The sequence below is a fragment of the Rhodnius prolixus genome, unplaced genomic scaffold (assembly GCF_049639745.1).
Source record: "Rhodnius prolixus isolate KJV_2025 unplaced genomic scaffold, Rpr scaffold_12, whole genome shotgun sequence".
Taxonomy (NCBI): domain Eukaryota; kingdom Metazoa; phylum Arthropoda; class Insecta; order Hemiptera; family Reduviidae; genus Rhodnius; species Rhodnius prolixus.
In genome coordinates this window covers 17,977,124-17,998,755 of record NW_027411635.1, presented here as the reverse complement: position 1 = coordinate 17,998,755, position 21,632 = coordinate 17,977,124, and the positions used below count along the sequence as shown (strand labels likewise).

Here is a 21,632-nt window from a genome sequence, read left to right as displayed (position 1 = left end):
TACCTTGCAGGTCACGTCACGTAAACTTCAAGAGACTGCCCATTCCACAGCATCATTTTATGCTGGGCTATCCAAAGCTAGAGATGCTTTCGCCACGGCTTTAAGTGATCTGCGGACGATTTCAATGTCTCAGCATAGGAGAATGTGAATCTCAGTTGGAGCCATCATATACTAGACCAGCTTCTTCAGGTGGTATTAAATAATACATTGTCTTGCGCATATGATAGGCCAAGAGTTGACGAACAAAACGATTACATTCGAGTGCCCCTAAAACATTATTAATAACTGATATCCAAGTAAAAGAGTTTTAGTTAATTCGTACAATTGTTTGGATACAGGATAGGCTTGGAGAACTACGTGCAAGCCTGCGCTGTGGACGCTGTCACCAAACAATGTGCTGGGCCGCCTCAGGTCTGTAGAACGGCCATGTTAGGCATACTTGGCACTGCATTGAGATCAAACTGTGCCTGTAAAGGTACGGATTTCTCACAGCTGTACGACTGTATGGGCTGGCAAAGAGTGCTGTGGTTTAATCCGTGCGTAGGTAAGTGTATCTTGAAATTTAATTGCACTTTAACTAATATAACATTTAATTTATTTTTCATGAGGCTTCTTCCAATGCATCTTTACCATTCTTTTAATAAATATGAATAATCTTAAATCTTGAAGTGGTTGATTACCGTAGGAGTCAATGCCTCCGATAAAATAAAAAATGTTGTATTCCAAAGAACATTTCCTTTCTCTTGTTAGTAAGAGAAAGTAGTATTTCTTTGTGTTTGTACTTGCTTCCCTACCTGCAGAGCACATACCTTTTTTTGTCTTCATTGATTTTGTCTCTAAACTTCTGTAAAGTGTTGTTTTTTAGCATAATTCAGTATCTTTTTTGTCATATTGGCTGAATCTATTTCAATCTCCAGTTAAAAAATAAAAGTAAGCAATTTTCATATTTTTTTCACTGAAAAGAAATAATTTCACAAAAAGAATTTATCGAAATATAGTTCATAAAAGGAGTAAATAATATTTAAAAAAATTGTTAATAGGAAACTGAGGAAAAGGTACTCAAGGAAGGTTTTCATTGGCATTTGTCGAGATTCTAAAGAATTATTTGTAAATTTGTACACAGTGGAATCACAGAGGGACTTCCATGCGCGTAAGAACATAGCATCAATTTCGGTAGTTGTAACAGAAGGTTCAAAATCTGTGGGCAGTACCTCAATTAGTCGTTTGATGTCTGAAGCTAATAGTAAGAATAACGGCATTACTGAGCATACAACCAGTTTACCACCGGCCAGTCTTCAAGCGACGTCACCGCCTACAACGGCTGCGCTACCTTCCGTAACGACCATCACGAGGAAATTAGCAGCCTTAACTGTAGCTCCAACAACGTCAACCATCAGATCAACAGCTTTTACTGTAATGGTAGCTACCTCGCTGAGCACATCGACCACAGTTGCAACTACTACAACCACACCTAGACCTTCACCAACACCACCAAGTTAGTTTTGCTAATATTTTTATCCTTTAGAATGTGCTCAAGCAATTATATGAAAGAATCCACTCATTTTAGTTGCGTTGCAAACTAATCAGATTAATGAGGAATTGGGCAGATGTGGAGCACAAACAAAACCCAAATTTGTGTATGATCTACGTACTCACCGAAAACTAAAGTTATTGGTTTTTCGAGGAAGACGTGTGGCTCGCTTTGCTTCTGTTTTCCACTCTACTTTGTCCACTCCTCTCTTTTTGCATTAAGATAAAAAGGATTTCATAAAATCTAATCCACCCATAAACTACTTCTTCATCCTCAATACTTCGACTATCTCTCGATGAGTTTTAAAGGAGAGTGGTGACAACATGCAGAGGAGTTCATACCAAGATTGAGAATATTACAAAGGCATTTTTGTGGGTAGTTTACTGCCTGGGCAAGGCTTGGTGACCAGTCATTTTAGACGATGTATTTGGAGGAAACGAAGTATCACTCACTACTTTTGGGCAGTATGCGATCGCCAATACTAAGTACAAGATTTTATTATTTAAAAAGGCCTTTTACTCACTTATTTGGGGGATTGAGGTACAGAAAGCTGAGATCTTTGCAGAAAAGTTGGACTCAGAGTCACCTTTCTATTTCTCGATGCTCTGCCCTACTCATCTACAGCTCACTATACTACTCGAAATCAAAACTACAGAAATCATTAATATTCATATCGACCTAATATGTTTGTCTGTTCAGGGTATTGTGTGGTACCGAAGCCAGAGCAAGAAACTCAGTACATAGCTGAAGGCGATGGCCGCAGGGTATATTGCTTTCATTTTATAACTGTTTTTTTTTGTTTTTTTTTGTTTGTCAATATTTAATAATATATTGTAAAGTTTTCTTCCTCTACTTGAAAATAACAAACTGCCACTAGTTGATAAGTAGGTTCGTAAATGATAAAACACGCTAAACTTGTCACACAGCACAGTAAATAAATTTACTAACAACAGGACTATTTACTGAATTAATTCACTGAATTCACAACAGATCACTGTTTAACACTTACAACATAAAACAATAAAAACTGTTCAAAGACTTACTACTGGACCGCATTGCACTGGACTGTCTCGCTGGAGTCGTGGAATGTTCTGGAGTTCGCCAGAAACTTACAGAATAATCTAGGCATTTCTGTCTGACACTGATCTAGTCTAGACTTCCGGCTTATGCTAGCTCTTCTTAGTGGCTGCCTAACGAACCAGAGGTTCCATTTCCTCCCAAGAGATGGCGTCAAAGCCACTTCGTTACAATATTATTAAAAACATAAAAGATGTTTACCGTACAAAATAAGGTGAAGTGATATAAAAAATAAAATTGAATAACTATCAATAAGTTGTTCCAACGCGTAATCTAAATTTTTTTTCTTAAATCGCTTTAATCGGACGCTTTGAATTGTTTACTAGTGCTGATAAGAACCTTGTTTATACCATATTTAGCAATTCACATAAATGATTAATAGTTTTTAAAGAAAATTGATTAGATTGAATATTTCTTATTAGTTGACTATTTATTTTTCCCGTTTTTTCATACATTGAACCTGTTTTAACCAGCTGGTTCATATTCTTGCTGTTTTCGTTCCAATGTTACGAAGCCTGACACGTGAGTGAATGGGTTGCTTACACAGTTTTTGCCATCCATTCATGTGCGTTTACACTAACCAATGTTAACCAGCAGTAAAATTAGAAAATGATCTGATCTGTAAAGCTGATATGTATGTAATAATAACTAGGTTCGAATCCCTATCTTGAACTTGGCGTTTACAGTAAATTAAATAATCTTATTTTACTTTTATTTAAGAGATACCTGTTTCAGTATTAGTATATTTCCTTGAATTTTAGATATATCGGGAAGGAGAACCCGACTGTTCAGACGTATGCCAGTGTGGCGATGGATCATTGATTTGCAATACAATCTGTCTTGAACGTCATCCTTGTCAATCAGACTTTGCTACCTACAACCACGATTCTCCATCCTACCAAGCATATCGGGGAAGATGTTTATGCTATTCTGGCAGATTCATTTGTATGCGGCCACTGCCAGGTCAGATGTCATAAAATACTGTTATTATTAAAAATAGTGAAACTCACTAGTTAGAAATAAAACTAAACTTTTATTTGGCAATCAACTGTAACATCCTCAACAAAAATTATTGCAAATTATATTCAAAATGTCATTATTGCACAATCTATTTCAAAATACAAAGTCCTACTCCATAATTAGTGATATGAATAAAAATTTCATGCTGTAGCAATCAAACTTTAACTAATACGACGCTAAAAATTCGTACAATACAATGTTTCACTAGGTTTATTAACTATTTCTATTATGCTTCAGAGACTTATGAGTTACCGCAAGGAGTGTTCCTATTTCTCGGCTACTCTGAAGCAGATGAATCCTTATTAAAGCCGCTCATTAAAATGGAGGTACAAGACGCTGTATCCTCCTTGCACAATTTATTAAGGCGTCACGTTAAGCCAAAGGTAATTTCAATCTGTTTAACTAAATGTATAATGCTAATTTCCAAAATATATCCTATTGTGTAATAAATATGTTAGTCACTCTTAATTCTTCGGCAAACTGTTGGATTCCATGCCAAAACCATAACTTACATTTAGAAGCGAAGAATTCTTGAACTACATCAAGTGTTACTTCTTAACTCTTCAATAACTGGACCCGAAAGAAATGAACTATTGATTGGAAAAAATAATAATAATCGAGAACAGGTTTTTATGAAAGCTGAGGTAACAGTTCCGTTTCGTCAAGTCCTTGAATTTTCTATTGGGTCATTTTCGATTTATGGAGTCGTATTTATGTCGATGGAAGAGTACTCGTTTACTGTTCACTTTCGTTGGGTATTTCTAAGCCAACATAGCCCACATAAGATTCAACTGAATGGGAAGCAGCGGTTTTGTCATCTTGGACAAATTATTGTAGTAATGAATAATTCTCTTGTAGTAAAATAATAAATACCAGAAGTGAACAGATCGTTCACTTAGTGAATTTTCCTTTCCGTCTTCAATTTTTCTAGTTCCAAAATCGTTTTTCCCACCAACAACTTAGACTCATTAAAAATTCTAATATTATACTCATATTGAAACGACCAAATATAAATCAAAATTGATCAATTTAAACTAGAAATATGTTTAAAAAATATTTTATCAAATTCATGGATTAAGATAATATCATTTACAGCTGGGTTTTAGCGAATAAACTGATTTCAGATCTCGATAAAGGTAACAAACTATTATTGTTTCAGACTCCGTGTATGCTACAACTATTTAGCATGTCTACAGAGAATGTAATATTAATAGCAAAATTATCAGATAGTAACTCTACTTTAACAAGAAATGTAAATGAAGAACCCAATCCTAGTCTTTTAATCAAACAGAAGGTAAGACTCGATAACCTATATAGTATTATAGTAGTAAATAGACAGTAAATACATAATTGAATTGTTAATGGCCCATAGCACGTCTTGGAATTACAACTGAATATATTTTCTACTGCATAATAGTGACCAAGAAATTAGATTAGGTTAGCGGTTTGCGCACTAGATTCCTACCAGTAATGGGACAGTATTGCCATAAGTATTAAATACCGTATTACAATAAGGAAACACTGGCCGAAAGCCGGCAGTATTCTGCAGTAATTTCAGACTCTGCAGAGGGTTGTAGACGCTATTAGGATCCTTATGATTTAATTAATTTCTCAATTAATAGTTCCAATTTGAAAAGAATGCATTAGGTTTTCTTAGATTTCTCACAGTTCAGTCGTTTCAACAGTGACAATAATCTCCCTCCTTTATTTGTTTTATTTATAAAGCGTATTGAGGACTGCGTAGCCCAGGAAGGGTCCTACGGTACACGCAAAAGACCCAATTGGCGCAACAAAATGCCGCAATAATCTGAGCTGATCTCTTGCATCTTGACTGAAAAAAGATTTATTTTTTTGAATTTAAAGTATGCTCTTTTGTTTTGGCAGGAGGAGTGCGAAGGTCCACTTAGAGAAATTAGCGATATGATCAACAACCAACACTCCATCATTCATTCCCATCTATTACTAAGCATTTTCAAAATGGCCGAAGTGGATGTAGTCTATCCAACGGCTAATTGCGCATCTCGACCGCTAATTTTATTTACAACAATTTTCAAACTGTCTAATTCATTTCTAGAACCGTTGTTCCTCTCTGTTACCTTATTTCTTATTCCAATCCTAATTTCCTCATGATAATAGTCACCTCCTTCATATCCTAATTTCCTAGATTTATAAAAAAAAAAAAAAGTAAGAAATTATATTTTAAAACCATGGAATTATTACAGCGCCCTTCAAAAATGATCCTAACAAAAACCATGACAATTCTGACAGTGTTATTATTGTAAAATTACACAAAAATGGAAAACTAACAGGTGTTTTTAAAATCGTTTCAAAAAAAATACCCAACTCTTGATTCCTTGATTTTGTGTTAAACCCATTTTTAGGATAAAGGTTTGATACATAAATAGGGAGCGGATTCTATGTGAAACGATGAATGGAAAGTAAACAAACAAATTGATAAATAGTCAATTATATAAATGGAATCTTGCTGAATAAGCCCATATATTAAACAAAAAATAAAAAATGTATTTAAATTAATGTAAATAAATCTAATATTGGCAAATTTATGGTCAAAATAAAGTTTTTGTTTTAAGAAGTGTAAACGAGATAAATATCTTTCAAAAGTTCCATCTTTAGTTATTAGCGGTGGCCCACTGTTTGAAAATCAACTTTATTTTTCGTCAGACAAAACAGTAAACTTAACTTTTGTTCATCTTAATTAAGTTTCATTGCAGTTACTAATTTAAAAATCTACTAGATTCTGTTTCTAGTCTCATTAATAGCAACAAAACTAACTTATTTTCTAAAAAGAAGAATATTATATAGTTTTGTTAATCCTGGAAAAAATCTTGTGGGCGCCTGTGATTTAGAAGTAAATTAGGTTCTGTAAAATGAAACACTATTAAAAAAATCTTTTATTTATAGTACTTTCGGTTGCCTGTCTTTTGTTGTCTTAAAACTGATGATCTCATTTAGTACCTAAACGAAATATCAAATTTGAAGATACTGTAATTATCCATTCTCGAATTAAGCATATGTAGATACACACAAACACAAACGGATTAGAGTAATTTCTAAAAACCTTTTTTCCTGTATGGGAGATCCAGAATACGCAAAAATTCAATGTCCTTCACATTGCAATAGTTTCTCTTTTATAAGAGGTAAGAGAAATTTTAAAAAAATAATAATAATATTTAATGTACCAAAAAAAATTATTACTAACAAAACATAAATTAGACAATAATCATTAATTTTTTAAGTAGTGAAACAAATAACACATTCTTATTTAAAACCAAATATTTATTGAAAACAAAAAGATAAAATGCAGTTATCTCTATTTTTTTACAAATAATGTATTAATTTCGTTCAATATTTAATTTTTCAAACAAACATAATAAAGAACTTTTTTTGACCTAAATTTGTCACGTTTAACTTATTCTAGGCACACAAAAAAATGTGTGTGCACCTTTTATAGGCCCACACTAATTAAAAACATAATTTATAAATAATAATAAAAGAAGTAATAAAAAAAAAAAAAAGAAGAAGAATACTCACGTTATCTTTAAAAATAAAACGTCTTGTATATAATCAAAATATTATTGAAAACAAAAATCCTTACTTGTAATTAGTTAAATTAAAGAATAAATAAACATTAATTAAAAAGAAATATATATTATGTATCTATTGACAATAGATTGTAAACTAAAACAATCTCTGCAAATAATAAAATTTAGAAAAGAAATAACTAGTGTAAGAATAATGTAAATATATGTGTATTTCTAGAGTCTTCGGCTGCCTCTTTCTAGCTCATAGTACATTTATAAACAAAGTGAATACGAAATTATTAAATATAAAAATATACTCGGGGTGCAAACTTTTTTAAAAAGGAACACTAATTATTTGAGAAATTGCAATTATTGATTTGCTTTGGAAGGTAGACTCTAAGGGAAAAAGTATAGGGGAGAAATCTCTCTCCGGACCTTCAGCCGTGAACTTTCATGTCTGTGAGGTGACGATGGCTTAATCCTCTAATGAGCCATCTCAATCCGTTCTGTTCGGTGCTGAATGAGAAATGCTTGGACCTAAATATTACACTTAAACTATTCCATATAATATTTCAAAATATCACACAGAGTTTTTCATTTAAGGAAATAACATAAATTCATAAACCAAAAAGGATAATGCCATATGATTAACAAGAAAAAAGGTTGGTGGTAGTGTTAAGTTTTCTAAATTCAGATTTTGAAATTTATTGAACTTCAGTTTTTGTTATGAATTATTTCAAAGATATATAGCTGTTTCTTGTTTCGATGTCTCCCTAGTATGTTAGTAATGGGCAATTATAATTAAAATAACGTTTCTATTGTTGTTTTTTAAGTATTTGTTTTGGCCAAACCACTAAATTTCAAAACTGCACATACATATTCTACATTAAACTAATTATTTTCTTTGAAGTTGGCTGAAAATACGAATCACAAAAAAAACAAGCATGTTATGAAGAATAAAATCACTGGAATTATCCAGCGCAGATCCAACCATGAGTTATGTTATGTAAATTTTTTTAAAACAGTTCTTAGAGTCAAGTATTAAACAATGGTTTCAAATAACTAAAGTGTTCCTTTTTTTAACAACCGAATGTATGTTATACAGAATGAATACATTTGTACACACATGAATTTGCTTTGTCTTATCGGTGGCAAACGTTTCGAATGTTATTTGAGGCACAAAACACCAGATAAAAAGTATTCTTAATCAAAAGAAAGTCATAAAGATTAATTTTTAAAAACAATTAGCCCTAGAACATTAATTTTTTTTTTCTTTTGTTTATTTGAAAGAACTGTTTTATTTTCTATTGAAGTTGTGAAGACAAACAGCTTAGGAGAGAACACTTGTCGCTCTGTTCAAATGTACGCAGTTTTCAATAGACAAAAATGGTATTTATAACAGTTTTATAGGAGTGGGAACCAAGTGTACAACTTAGAGGCAAAACGCCTTGTGAGAAACAGTCACTCAACTTTTATATTACCGGAATTATTTAATTCAGAAGAGATAAACATTCATTTGCCATTTAGTTTCCTACAAATATAGATGTGGTGAGCACAATATTAGGCCAGCATTTTTCATTTGAGTGACGTGATTATTCACTGAATTCACTCGTTGTCTCCTAATTTCTTTTACAAGTCCTATCTTATATTAAAATGTTCACAACCTAAGTAACATAGCTATTCATTCTTATAGATAAACAGTTGTATGAAGTAACAATAGTGTGCGACATATTGCTTTAATTTAAGCCAACTGCAAAAATTAATTAGAGAAGAAATTAGCTCAGAGAGAAGCAAGGTACACTTGTGAACTAGAAGTCCAGGATTTAATCCAGGTGTCCACTGTGTTTGTATCTTTTTGGAGTGTTTAAAGTTCACTTTCTCGGTGATGGTCAGCATTGTCTAGTGAAAGAACAGTGCCCTGAGGATGGCAGTGCCATAGACGTTGAGGCGCCATAAATTACATAACAAAAACGAAATAACTAACTTGAACATTAAATATCTGGTAATTTTACTTACAGCGATTTCATAGATTTTTAAATAGAAGTGGTGTTCTTTAAAGCATCAAATTACTGGTCCAAATTATTAATTTTAAAGGTGACATTGGTGATTGTAATTATACATGTCCTGACTCTTCAGATTTTGGTAATTACGATAGTTAAGTTGAATTTTAATTTTCACTTCCAGTGGAACTTCTTTTTATTAAACATGATTTTCTAGATGAAACTGTACATTATATCATAAAAAGGCATTTCAGAAGGATGCATTTTGCTGCATTTCCTTGAGGAATATCAAACAAATAATTTACGTTTCTGAAAAGTATTATTTGAAATATTTGTTCTAGCCAAAAGTAGAAAAAAAAAAACAACAATACTTAGAAAATTTACATGCCTTTCTCTCAGTTTTCTCTAAGTTGTGCACCTCTTACAGGTTCCTTGTTTTGGAAAAAAGTTGGTATAACTTTGAAGTGATGAGGCAAAATTAAAAAAAAAAAAATATTGAATAATATGCACAGGTAGTGGGTTTGGGCAGAAATAAGTGTGCAAATGCCAATATTTCAATGTATATTTTTCAAGGTTTTCTACAAACTATATTTAGATATAATTGAAATGCAAACAATTTCAATTAGCAACAAAATAAATGTTTAAAAAACGAAACAAGTAGGTTAGCTCACGCATTTTTTTTCAATTTTTTAAATAAAATTATATCGTATTACATGCTGGAAAGTTTATTTATTTTCAGAATTCTGAAATTTGATAGCATTATCGGTACAGTCATTTTCAACAAAGCTAAATATGATAACTGACGAACTTCAAACATAATTTCAGATAAGATGACTTCCTCGTACTTCTAATGTGAAAGAGTTCAATAACAGATTTTCGTTTTTATTAAAATTTCATATAAGTAAAAAAACTTTGTAGACCTTGAACAAAAATTTGTAAACTCTGGTATTTTGAAACTTTATTTTTTCACCGAAACACACAACATAAAATTAGAATATTCAACTTTTAACAGTCAATAAACATCGAACTATTTTAGATTGAGATATTTATATGAAGAATTACATTAGCCAATCGAAACGTTGTCACCATTACTTTACTTGCTTCCATAATGTAAACAAAGAAAAGAATATGTAAAATTTCAGACAAAAAAAACAAAATTTCCTTTATACCAAATAGTTACCTGTATTTTTATGGTGTAATAATTTATCAAGGGTGTCGTAGGTCTTTCAGTGTTCTCCTGCTGGTCTACTAGTACTAAAACTGATTAAAGAAATAATTATTAAGAACTAATTGTCGTGTAAGTAGTAAAATATGTTCTTAGGCACTGACCGAACTGTGAGTGCTTAGTATCATGTATTCTAAATGTATGAAAAAAAGAGAAAAACTAAAAACCCTTAACCTAGAGTTATCCTAAAGTAGAATAGATTCCGAAAGGGAGGCTTGGGCGGTTAAGTTCTAGACCCAACTGCAGTCCTGCCTCTTTCATTAAACTTATGAATTCGGAGAGATGCTTCTGGTTTGTAAATATCAGGATTTCTTTTTTAAAGAACTTGAATTTTAAGTTATACAATCTATTTACTCGAATACTATTAAGTGAGGTATTCTTTCCTTATGGACATACACAAGCTTCAGTTGTCACAGCCCCATACATTTCTTCAAACGGCCAATGGCCAATAGTAATCCAACTTGACTTAAACCGAGCCAAGAGTACTGTAACTATTATTGGGGGAGGGGTTCCAGGGCCTGAGCATAATCTGGCTTTTTCTCCTCCAAAACAAATCCAAACACAAAGAGAAACACTTAAGATCTCTCCGTCAGAAGCAGCCTGCGGTTTGCGGTAATATCATCAATTATACTTGATCACCAAATCCTCAGAATTCTGGTATTGGTCAAAAAGGTTCATTAATCATGAAGTGATTTTCAGTTTCCCCAATTTCGAATCACGAGAGAGAGCGAGACTGGCCTGACAAGTCTTACTCTGCTTCCGTGGTTGCAGAATTTTCCAACAGAATGCTCCTTTTGGTTTCCTCTACATATCCGCACCCTCATTGGAGAGAGATTCTTTGGCATCTATGTTGTTAGTGAAAGATTAAGTTAGGGTTTATTCCGATTTGTTTTGCTCACGATATAGAGTTGATTATATCTATATAAATGTTAAAAATAAGAAAAACTATACTTCATTTTTTTTTAATTATATTCTGAAAAAAAAAACAAGATGAACTGTTTAGAAATGCACTCTCAGCTTTGGGAAGTCCACAAGAATAACTGTATTCTCATTCGACTCACCCTTATGTAAAAACAGTGTATTTAATTATCGTATTGTTTTGGATACAAGAAGAAATTGTAGAGTAACTAAATATATCTTTCGTAGCAAAAAAAAAATTATTAACTGAGGAATAATTGGATGATTGGTAATGTGACATTAGCCCGTAAATTTGTTACCATTTTTCATATTGTACAATTGTCTTAAAACTAGTAAATTGCAAAACAAACATAAATACTATCAAAAATGTGTACTTTTCAAAGAAGCTTCAAGTCCTTAAATGTATTAATTCTGTACTCAAATGAATCAATTCTGTTGTCCAAATGCAAAACTTAAATTTTATGACAATTCCTTAAGTTCTTAATTTGATTTACTTTCGTATTGTATAGACTCACTGCAAAAAAAAAGAGAAGTGTCTTAAGGCACATTTCAGTCAGTCTTACACTAAAAATTTGAGAGAAGCGTGTGTTCCTAGATTGCCCAGAGTCTCGAAAAATTAATACTCTATGAAAATGAATACAAATACTTAAAAAAATGTTCTAATATACTGAAAATATTTCCAATATAGTGAAAATAGCAAAAAAACGGGAAAGAAAATTCAAAAAAGGAGCTCTTCCAGTCTAATGATTTTATTGTTTTCTTTGAATTTCTCATATACATTTTATTTAAAGAATTAAATAGGTGTCAAGTAAACGAAATGTATGTGAATTGGCACATAAATTACATTAATTGGTTGTCTCTTCCCCAAAGGTTACGATAAAATGAATTAAGTTTTAAAGAAAATCGTTTAAAGAGACATCGTACACAATCTAAGAATCATTTTAGTAAAGTGGCACTTTTGGTTGATCATTTACAACCAAAACCTTCTAATTTTCATAAGTTAGCACCTAAACAGAATGCCAGATTCGAACATTAAGGTTCAACTAATTAGATTTCTTTAAAATTAAAATTTTTAGATGTTCATCTGGGAGCGCTCGTATTCAGCTTGAGTAAAATACATGCAGAAGAGTTTATACTGACACTTATAAAGGCTTTAAGTTTCTTAATTTCTTGTGCAAGATTAGTTTTAAGATAATTTACTGACGCACGTTCTGATTCTGTTATGTTACATTCTGTTAAACGAGAAATTTAGATTTAATTTTTAAATATTTTTCTTCGGGAGATATTGAATTAAAATTTAAACAACGAGTATAAACATTAAAAATCGATACAAGCTACTATAAATTAAGCAAAATTAAAAACAAACAAAATTAGTGATTGTAGGAAAATATGAATGTTAATTTTTTGTTTTAACACCCCACATCTTTTGACGCGTATTGAAAATATTCAAATATATTTTTGTTTATAGCATTTATAATTGAAAAATTTAATAATTTGTATTTAAAAAGATTTCATGTGGTTGAAAAAGTCTAAATTTGTTCGGTAAATGATTTAAATTCATTTAATAAGGAATAATGTGGTTAAAAAAGGTGTAATTTAATCAAATAAGATTTAATTTGGCTAGATTATTTTTTTAAAAAAAGAAGAAGTAATGGGTTTGTTAAAGGATTCATTTAGTTGACAAAAACAAATATTTTGTTGCAAAAGTTTTTAACTTTGCCAAAGTATTATTTATATGTTTTAATATCTGAGTTCATTAGAGCCCAAAGCTTTCTTCACAGTTTCTACACAGTTCTCTCGTTAAAGGATTACACCATTGCTGTGCTGGTTAGTGAGCTGTTCTTAGGAATAGATAATCTAAGGGTAGGAGTTGGACTCATACCATGCGAAATTTGAGTGCTGTAATCACTTAACTAATTCTTTTCTTTTTTTGAGAGGAGCACACTATCCCATCTTCAGACAATGAGCTGTAAAAGAAGCACCGAGGAAGAGAAAAATCTAAGGGCCAGCAGCTGGATTCGAGCCCGGTATCTCCGCTTTAAAGTTCAGAATTTGCTAACCACTGATGTAATTCCTTCCTTCACTCTCTTATCATAGTTCGTTATTATTATTTCAATAACAAGCCGCAAAACGTTACTGTCTTACGGAAAATTTAATTTCCTTTTAATCATATGACAAATTTGATCGAGAGCCCCATGTTCAGAATTTTTATGAATAATTTTTTTGTTCTATGAAAAGTCAGAATATTTATAAGATCTTAGTTTATATATACATACCTCTTATCTTATCTTTTTTTTTTATTGTAGGAAATGAAATTAGCAAACACTCTTATCTTCGTTTTTAGATTAGCCTTTTTTTTTGCGGGTATCGTATGAACTATGTAATGTGTAAAAAAAATCGAGAAATAAATAGTTATATTCTTCAGAATAGATTTGTGGTCTTACTTGATGTTTATACTCGTCGAATACGTTTGCTAATAAATAAATAAATGTGAGATAGATTTTCTTCCTCTTCTGTATTTAGAATAAAATCTTTTCAAAACAATATAATTTTTAAAAAATTTCATGAGCAAAAATTAATTGTAAAAATAAAAATAACTGCCTCTCGATCTTAAATACTATCACAACTTTAATTTTCTCTTCAGCTTCAAAGGCAAAAATTTGTTGTTTTAACGGGATAAAAAAAAAACTGAAATTGTATACTTCTTTATCGAAATTACCATTGTGAGTTTGTTGACTAATACATATCATACTGCAGACTGAATCTGAGCCGTAGAGTCTGAACGTACATATCATAAAAATTAGTAAAAAAAAAAAATGTAAAATGGTAAAGTGATTATAAATACAATATATAAATTGTATTACAATAAAATAAATCATTATTTATAGATGTTAAGAGCTCAATCCCTTTCTATTCAGAATTGTATTTAAAATAAACAAAAAAAAAAATCTAATTAATGATTTATAAGAAGTACTCTTAAATTTAGTCTTCTATTTTCTTATTTGTTTCAATTGTAAATACCAGTGAACATAAATATTCCTTGCGCTACAGCTATTAAAAATGCACCTTAGACCTACAAGTTATCGCCGAGCCTTGGTCTTTCCCAAAATTAGCTTCACATATCCCCCAGGTTCTGTGTGGCATTCTTCCAATCGCTGATTCCCAGAGCAGTGAGCTTGTTACTGCGCACTGCATAGCTTATCTGAGACTCTTCAATTAGTAGCAGGTTTTTTGCTTTTAAAGAGGATGGATTCAACATGAATTCCGATTTTTACTGCGCCAAATGTTCAAAGTTTACACATATAGCAATCCAGGATGCAGGCCTGTAGATGTAACAGTTCATATCTTGGATGAAGGTCTGCGCATGAATTTGAGAGACTTCCTCAATTATTCCCATTACACTCTTTTTTTGGTATAACGCACGAAACTGTTTCGTTAAAAGTTTCATTAAGATTTTGAGTCTTTGTGCGTACATTCATTTCTTGAGGAGCTCGGTTAGCCAAATCCCTGGGAAGATGGATTTGAATCTATCCGTTATTTTCTCTCAGCAAATGAAAATACTGGAAGCAATAGTTTGATTATTTGTTTCCCATTATTATTGCTATTATAATTTTGTTATTATTGCTTCAAGTATCTAAACATCTTTAAGGGTACAGACCATGGCCTGGGTTTTCATTCTTGAAAATACAAAACTTTAGAACAATGACTTGTAACTTTATGTTTTTGCATAATCCGGGTACCTTCTTCTCCGTGTTGGCTGAACCTATTTTAACAATTTTTATTTTTGCTGATTCCTCTCATTGAAATGAGAAAATAATGAAAAATCAAACCAAATTAAAATCGGTTGAGAGGGGACTAAGTGACAGGTACAGAAATATGGTAGATTTTTAATGGCATTTGGTTTAGTACATATCAAAAAACTATGAAAATCCTAATAATTTGTGTAGTGCAAAGATAAAAAAATATATATATGTATACACATATCTGTTTAAATATGTCTTTATCCCTTATCTTGCATTGTCCCTTAATTCTCATATTTGTTGGGTCAATGTAAAAAATTATTTTCATTAAAAAAAAAAAATATTAACAACTGTGTGCTCAGATGAGTTTGCTTTAATTTTAATGATTATAGTATAGAATTTTATTTTACTACCAAGTATTTATTTTTCTACTATCACAGTTTGTTCTGATATTAACAAAGAAATACTACAGAAATTTCTTCTTTTAATTTTTATTTCATGAAAATTTGAAGAAACAAAAGAAAATATTAAGAGTGGCCTCAATCAATAGTATTCTCGAAAACTGTTTAAAAACAAATTTTAGTGTGAAAGATTCAACTAACTTTCTCTTACTTGAAATTCTCGAATATTTAACTTACATGTTTTCTTTATTTTTGCAAAAAAAAAAAATCTGTGTTAAAACACAAATTGGCAGTATAAACATTATTTGTGTATAATGTTCAGGGAAAAGATATTAACAACTTTTCGTTGTTTAAAGCACTGATGTTAGCTATAATGAAACATTGTGATGGGGTAAAACTAAACTTTGAACTACATAACTAATGTTTAACTCAACCCTTCTTGCAAAATAAATTTGTGTACTCTTTCCTTGTAAACAAAAGTTAGCTATATTTATTTTTTATTCTTTTTCTTGGAATAGGCGATTGGTGATAAAATTCATTTATTCAATTGTTCCAATATTAGTACTTATCAAGAAATAGGTTTCCTTAAAAATAACTTCAGTTCGAGGCGGCCAAAAAGTCTAGCAAGGAAAAAATAGAATCTATCAATGTTTGAAGTTATTTTAATATAATGTGCATGTAGTTGATATAATCATATATTACTCTGCAGTGGTAGAAGTAGGATGGTTACAATCCCCTGTAAATCTCCCTCTCTCACAAAAAAAGATCTAGTAACATTTTTTATATCAAATTAATAGGATGTGATGTTCGTTTTTTAATAGATTGCAGGTGTCTGTAAAGATTACATAAAGTATATTGTATATAAATAAGGGTATGTGAGATAATGAGGAAGGGTTTGCCTATTATTTCGCTAAACTCTAATAGTTGCCCAAATGAACCACGTTTGTAGATCCTATAAGTATTTTGGGATTGTTGGGAGTGTCAATGTATCATATAAGTATATTGGTGAACTCAGTTGGTTCATTGTGCACTTAAAGGAAATGAGTAGACAGCTTCTTTGGTCAAGGAAGTAAGTCAAACCACAATACTTGCCCTCACTGTACAAGATCTTTTGTGCTCTCTGCTAAAAAAAGAAAGATATCTTCAGAGAAAGCATCAATTTGGGGGATGATTAGGTAACCTGCTTGTTCAGCCGCTGACGCAGAATTAGTCGCGTAATGTAGACATGGCTAACCCTCAAGCCAAAACTTTCTACGGCTACCGTATCGGAATAATGGATACTTCGTTTTGTCTTCTTTGTAACCAGCTCGATGTAAAAGTGTTCTTAGGCTGAGGATAGCCTAAAGGACTGGCAAAACCACTATCCCCTTCTGGACTATGATGAGTAAGAGAAGTATTTATTCATTATAATAAAGAGGTCACTCTTAATTAAATAAATAAAATCAATTCCAAAAATCTAGTTTTAATTCTACGAAAATATAAAACTTTTTAGTAAAACTTTACTGACATTCTGTGCCTAATATTAGAATTTCTGTATCTGTGTGCCCTTTCGCTCAGTGAACATAAAAAATAACAATGAACTTTTATTAAAAATAAAAAAGCAAGGTAATTATTTAATAATAATATTAATCATGAATAGATAAACAAAGAAATTAAAAAGTAAATAAATGATGAAACTAAATCCTATACCTCAGATGTTCATTTTTATGCATTGTTGAAGTTGTTTAGAAAATGTATGAGATTTTACTGTTCTGTTATGTATATATACTTTATACATATAGATTATTTATATAATATACATATATATGTATTTATTTATTTATTCAGGCATTTTATTTATATTGAAATAGTTTTATTTGTAATATACATATATGTATATATGACTTGGACAATATATATGTATATGTGTACATATAAATAAAATTCACTTGAAAGTAATCATGCTTTTATTTTTAAAAGAGAAGAGAGAAAAAGAGACACAATTATTATATGATTACAATAAAGATTCATTGTATTAGAAATATTGAATTCTCACAGGGTAAAAAACAAAAAATATAAAAGGAACAAAAACATGCTAAGCTTTTTTTAATAGGAGTTTGGTTTCGCCCAACTAAATAAAAGGAAATCTTGTGTGTATTACTGGCACGACTTTCTCTTACTTCCTTACACTTCTAATTGACAGATTTGTGTAGTTCTGATCGGTGTAACAACAGTAAATATTTAGAGAGGGGAGCTCAGGGTTTTCTTTGTTTATTTTATTAACGGAAAATACATTTCTTTCACCAAATAGATCTATCCCATTGGTATCAGTAGGTCCATTTATTCTAAAGCAACCGTCAAACCTGCTCCCAAAGCTTCAAGAAGAATAATCGATCAAATTAAAAATCTAGTAACTACTCCGGCTTTCAAGTGAAGCCCCCGAAAAAGATGGCAGGTAGTAATAGGCATAACTAGTTTGTGGTGGCAAAAAAAGAAAAATACCTTTCTTGCTTGCCCTCTTCCCGCCAGGAAGATTATATTATCCAACACCTCAGGATTTGGAAAGCATCGGAAGTCAGAGATAACCACTAATTCCTCCCATGATATTCTTATATTAGGACTCATCTTCGCCAGAGCCCCTTAATCAATTTTCCCGGAAATATGTACATATACAAATTTTATTATATTAATTGTTTTCATTCCAAATTTTTTAAAAAATCGTTGCTGACTATTAAGAGAAAATTGCAGAAAACTGAAAAATTGCTTCAGTACTGTCTTAAGTCCTGTTGCCATATTTCAGACTAACCTTGTTAACAACTGATAGTACCAAAACGAAATACAACGTTTGAGCTTTCTGCGTTCATTACTTTTTTGAGATATTCTGTTCACGCTGATCCATACTTCTAGACCTTCCGCTAAAAACCTTCCTTTTTTTTTCTTTTTCAAGGGATCTCAAAATATGTTTGAAAACTCGAAAATTTGAGGTGGTTAGAGTCTTTTTACTACGAGTAAAAGAAAGTAAGAGAGATCTGGTATGAAATTGTAAGTTTTTATTCTACCTAAACATTTTCACTAAACGTTAGTTAATAAAATCTCTACAACAAAGTGGTACTTTTGAGGGCAGAGTAACATCTTTAGCTTCTCAGAACTCCTCTTGATAAAGAGAATTCGAAACAAAAACAAGAAGTCTCGAAGTAAGGCTGTATAAACTAAAAGCAAATAGTTGATCGTAGGTGGATCAGCAGTGCTGGATATAATATCGTTGATTTTATCCATCAAAAAACGTATGAATTTTGTTTTTTATTTTTATTTCTGACCTACTGGCTTCAGATTTCTATCATCATCAAAGGTTGATTCATCAGTGTGGTGTGGAGAATTTTCTACCACATGCTACACACGGTAATTGTTTCAAAGCGTACAGTGACAAGAAATTAAATAAACAATCAAAACTTCAGGCTAAGTCCACGGAAAAATCATTAAACCAGTATAATGACTATATTTAGATATATTTTATTAAAGCAGGTATCAAATTTAGAACAATTTTTCCAGAAGTGGACAAAAATTATTGAATTCCTCACATGCATTTCTGTGAGAATGAATGCAAAAAAAAATTAAATATTGAAATTATTCCCTATCATAAAACACTGAATTTTAAATGAAAAATTCTATATTATATGTGGGTTAGGTCCAGCTTAAGACAAAATTATAATAATAAATTAAGTTAAATATCCTGATTTCTAATATTTTGCTTTAGATGTGTTATGATTAGATATTACATATTACCCATGTTTTTGAAGTGGCACCCCCCTTCTGACTTTTCAGAAAGAAATCTCAAGGTAAGTTTTATGTGGATTCAAAGGCCTTCTTGCTTAAAGAAATAAAAATCTTAATTTTTCTAGAAGAGATTGCTAGTCAAGAAGAAAATAGGTAAAATAAGAGTCGGTGCGTCGGTGGCCCGAAATTGAGCCGAAGGGGCCGAAATCGATCTCTACTATCTTGTGATGTCAATAGGACAACCTCTCGAAAAGCAGGGTAACAGAAACTAAAATGAGATAGGCATGAAGACTTCTGCCACAGATATAATCCTAAATATTATCATTCTTGTATTAATGAGATAGGAACATTTAGGAGGTGCTAGGGTTAGGGAAGCTTTTGTGACACCAAGGAGTGATAATCCCTAATTATCTGCTCCCTGTTCTTTCCACAGAGTCCTGGAGGCTACAGACTTCTCTAGAGAGCCTGGGTTACCAGGTATGTATCTTTTCATGGGAACGCGAGATAAGAGGTATCATTGGGTATTTCCAGTTTCTGATTCACCGTTTTCTGTGGAAATTACCTTGAGAGTAGGGTAGAACTACTATAGGGAAGCTAGGTGATTGGGTTCATTACATGATATGGATCCATTTAGTCACAGTACATAGCAAAGTACATCATACAATTGTTTAGATCTGGTCATCCAACTCCACTGCCCACACAAAAGGAAATACGGGATATTTGGATTTTTTTTTACCTCCAAAGATAGCTACAGTTTTCGGAAAGGTATCAAATAAAGGACTCACATATGGGTAATGTGACCCATTATTTCGAGAAGTGAAAAGATAATTAAACAAACCAAATTTTAAAGTGCAAGGGGTATAGCGCCCTGATATTTAATAACTAATAACCTCCTACAACAGATGAAACAGTGTTAAGTATAGTATTGAAAATGTGGCAATAGGAATATTATAACTCAAATCAAGAAGTTAGACTAGGTCGATGTAAAAGAACTGAAAAAAACTCAATGGTATAAGTGATATCTGGTAAATATACGCAAATACTGAAAAATAAATAAAAATACAAAAATAAGCAGCAAAACCCAAGCAAGCTGATTAGGCAGAAAAGCAGCCCGTTATTCGATTTGAATTATTGCTAGGTATTAGTTGTCTTCAAAGTTATTCAGGTAAACGACAGTGTAGTGAAACAATAAGTGAAGAAAGCTTGTCATTCTATTTATATGTATATCCCTTGCAATCAAAGCATTCAGGCCGAAATCTTTGGCAATTATGTAAATATACTTTATTGTTTTAAAATACAAAAAATATCTAAAAATTTAACATGAAATTTTAGACAGTTATGTTAATAATGGAGGGGTGGGTTTGGTGAAGTGGTTGTAAGTGGCTACTTTTTGTTTGTTGGGAAAATGTAAATAATAAAGTATTAGCTTCTGCTAATCCCCATTAGACATTAAGTTAGACTTTCAGCCTTGTCTGAAAAAATAGTCGACTTCTTTTTCTGCCTCTTGGCAGACGGTCAAGATGTATCAGTTTCAAATACTTATTTGCTTATTTAAAGTGGCTTCAGTTTGGTAAATTTCGTTATTATATTCGTATCTAATTATGTATATAAGTAAATAGTGCTGTAGCGTAGATGTTTTAATTGGGTAGGCTGAGCCGTTAAGGCTCCAATTGTTATTCAGTAAAAGTAAAATTTCTAATGGATATTTCTGCATAACGGACACATCAAGATATAATTTTTCACTTCTCTGGCTGCAGTACTGTGATAATTCTTCTTTAAAAATTATGCATAAATTATCTATCAAGCTTCCCTAGCATAACCACTAAACTTTTTTGCGGTATTATTACAAACATGCCGGTCAGCAATTAAGATGATCATGGGCCACCTGGACATGCCAAGAACAGTTGAGGTAATACATGGGGCGTGACAGTGGATAACTTGTATTCGTTTTTTTGGCAGGAAGAAACGGAAACGGCGCAACAAGTTTCGTTTTAGTTTGAAGAGCTTCTTTAGCTCAAATTCATTGGAGAAGAAAAACGTATCCCTTCTTATTTTGCGCAGCAGTCTCTCACCAAATTTCTAATTCTAAATAGAAAGATAGAACTGGAAGAGGTGGAATTCCAAATAGTGAGAGCAACTGTAGAGGCCGCGGTGATTTGAGGGTTTCTAGCCAACACCCAAGGAATTTATTCTATTTATTAAGTATAGTTTATTATTTAAAGCATTGCTAGTGATTGCTATTCAAGAAAGTCGGATTGATGACTTGACGGAAACATGTTGCATAGTTTTTTAGGGTTGGATTTGGTAATAGGAAGAAAACAGCAGATAGGTTGGAAAAGTAACATTTCCTCAGTAAATAGTAATCTGTTCCTAAGCTGTTTCTAAAACAAAAAATTAAATTGTAACTGCACTAGCTACAGAAAAA

At 31.7% G+C, this 21,632-nt stretch overlaps 1 protein-coding gene across 1 annotated transcript in view; it reads left to right on the top strand.

Annotated features, from left to right (window-relative positions):
* LOC141461977 (uncharacterized) overlaps nt 1-17,593 on the top strand; it is a 90,372-nt gene extending 72,779 nt beyond the window's left edge. The window contains exons 8-14 of the mRNA XM_074143486.1: nt 339-544; nt 1,124-1,495; nt 2,231-2,295; nt 3,370-3,571; nt 3,866-4,011; nt 4,788-4,922; nt 5,513-17,593. Of these exons, the coding sequence (XP_073999587.1) occupies nt 339-544; nt 1,124-1,495; nt 2,231-2,295; nt 3,370-3,571; nt 3,866-4,011; nt 4,788-4,922; nt 5,513-5,758 (1,372 nt within the window). The 3' untranslated portion in view covers nt 5,759-17,593. The remainder of the gene's footprint in view (nt 1-338; nt 545-1,123; nt 1,496-2,230; nt 2,296-3,369; nt 3,572-3,865; nt 4,012-4,787; nt 4,923-5,512) is intronic.
* Nucleotides 17,594-21,632: the final 4,039 nt, after the last annotated feature.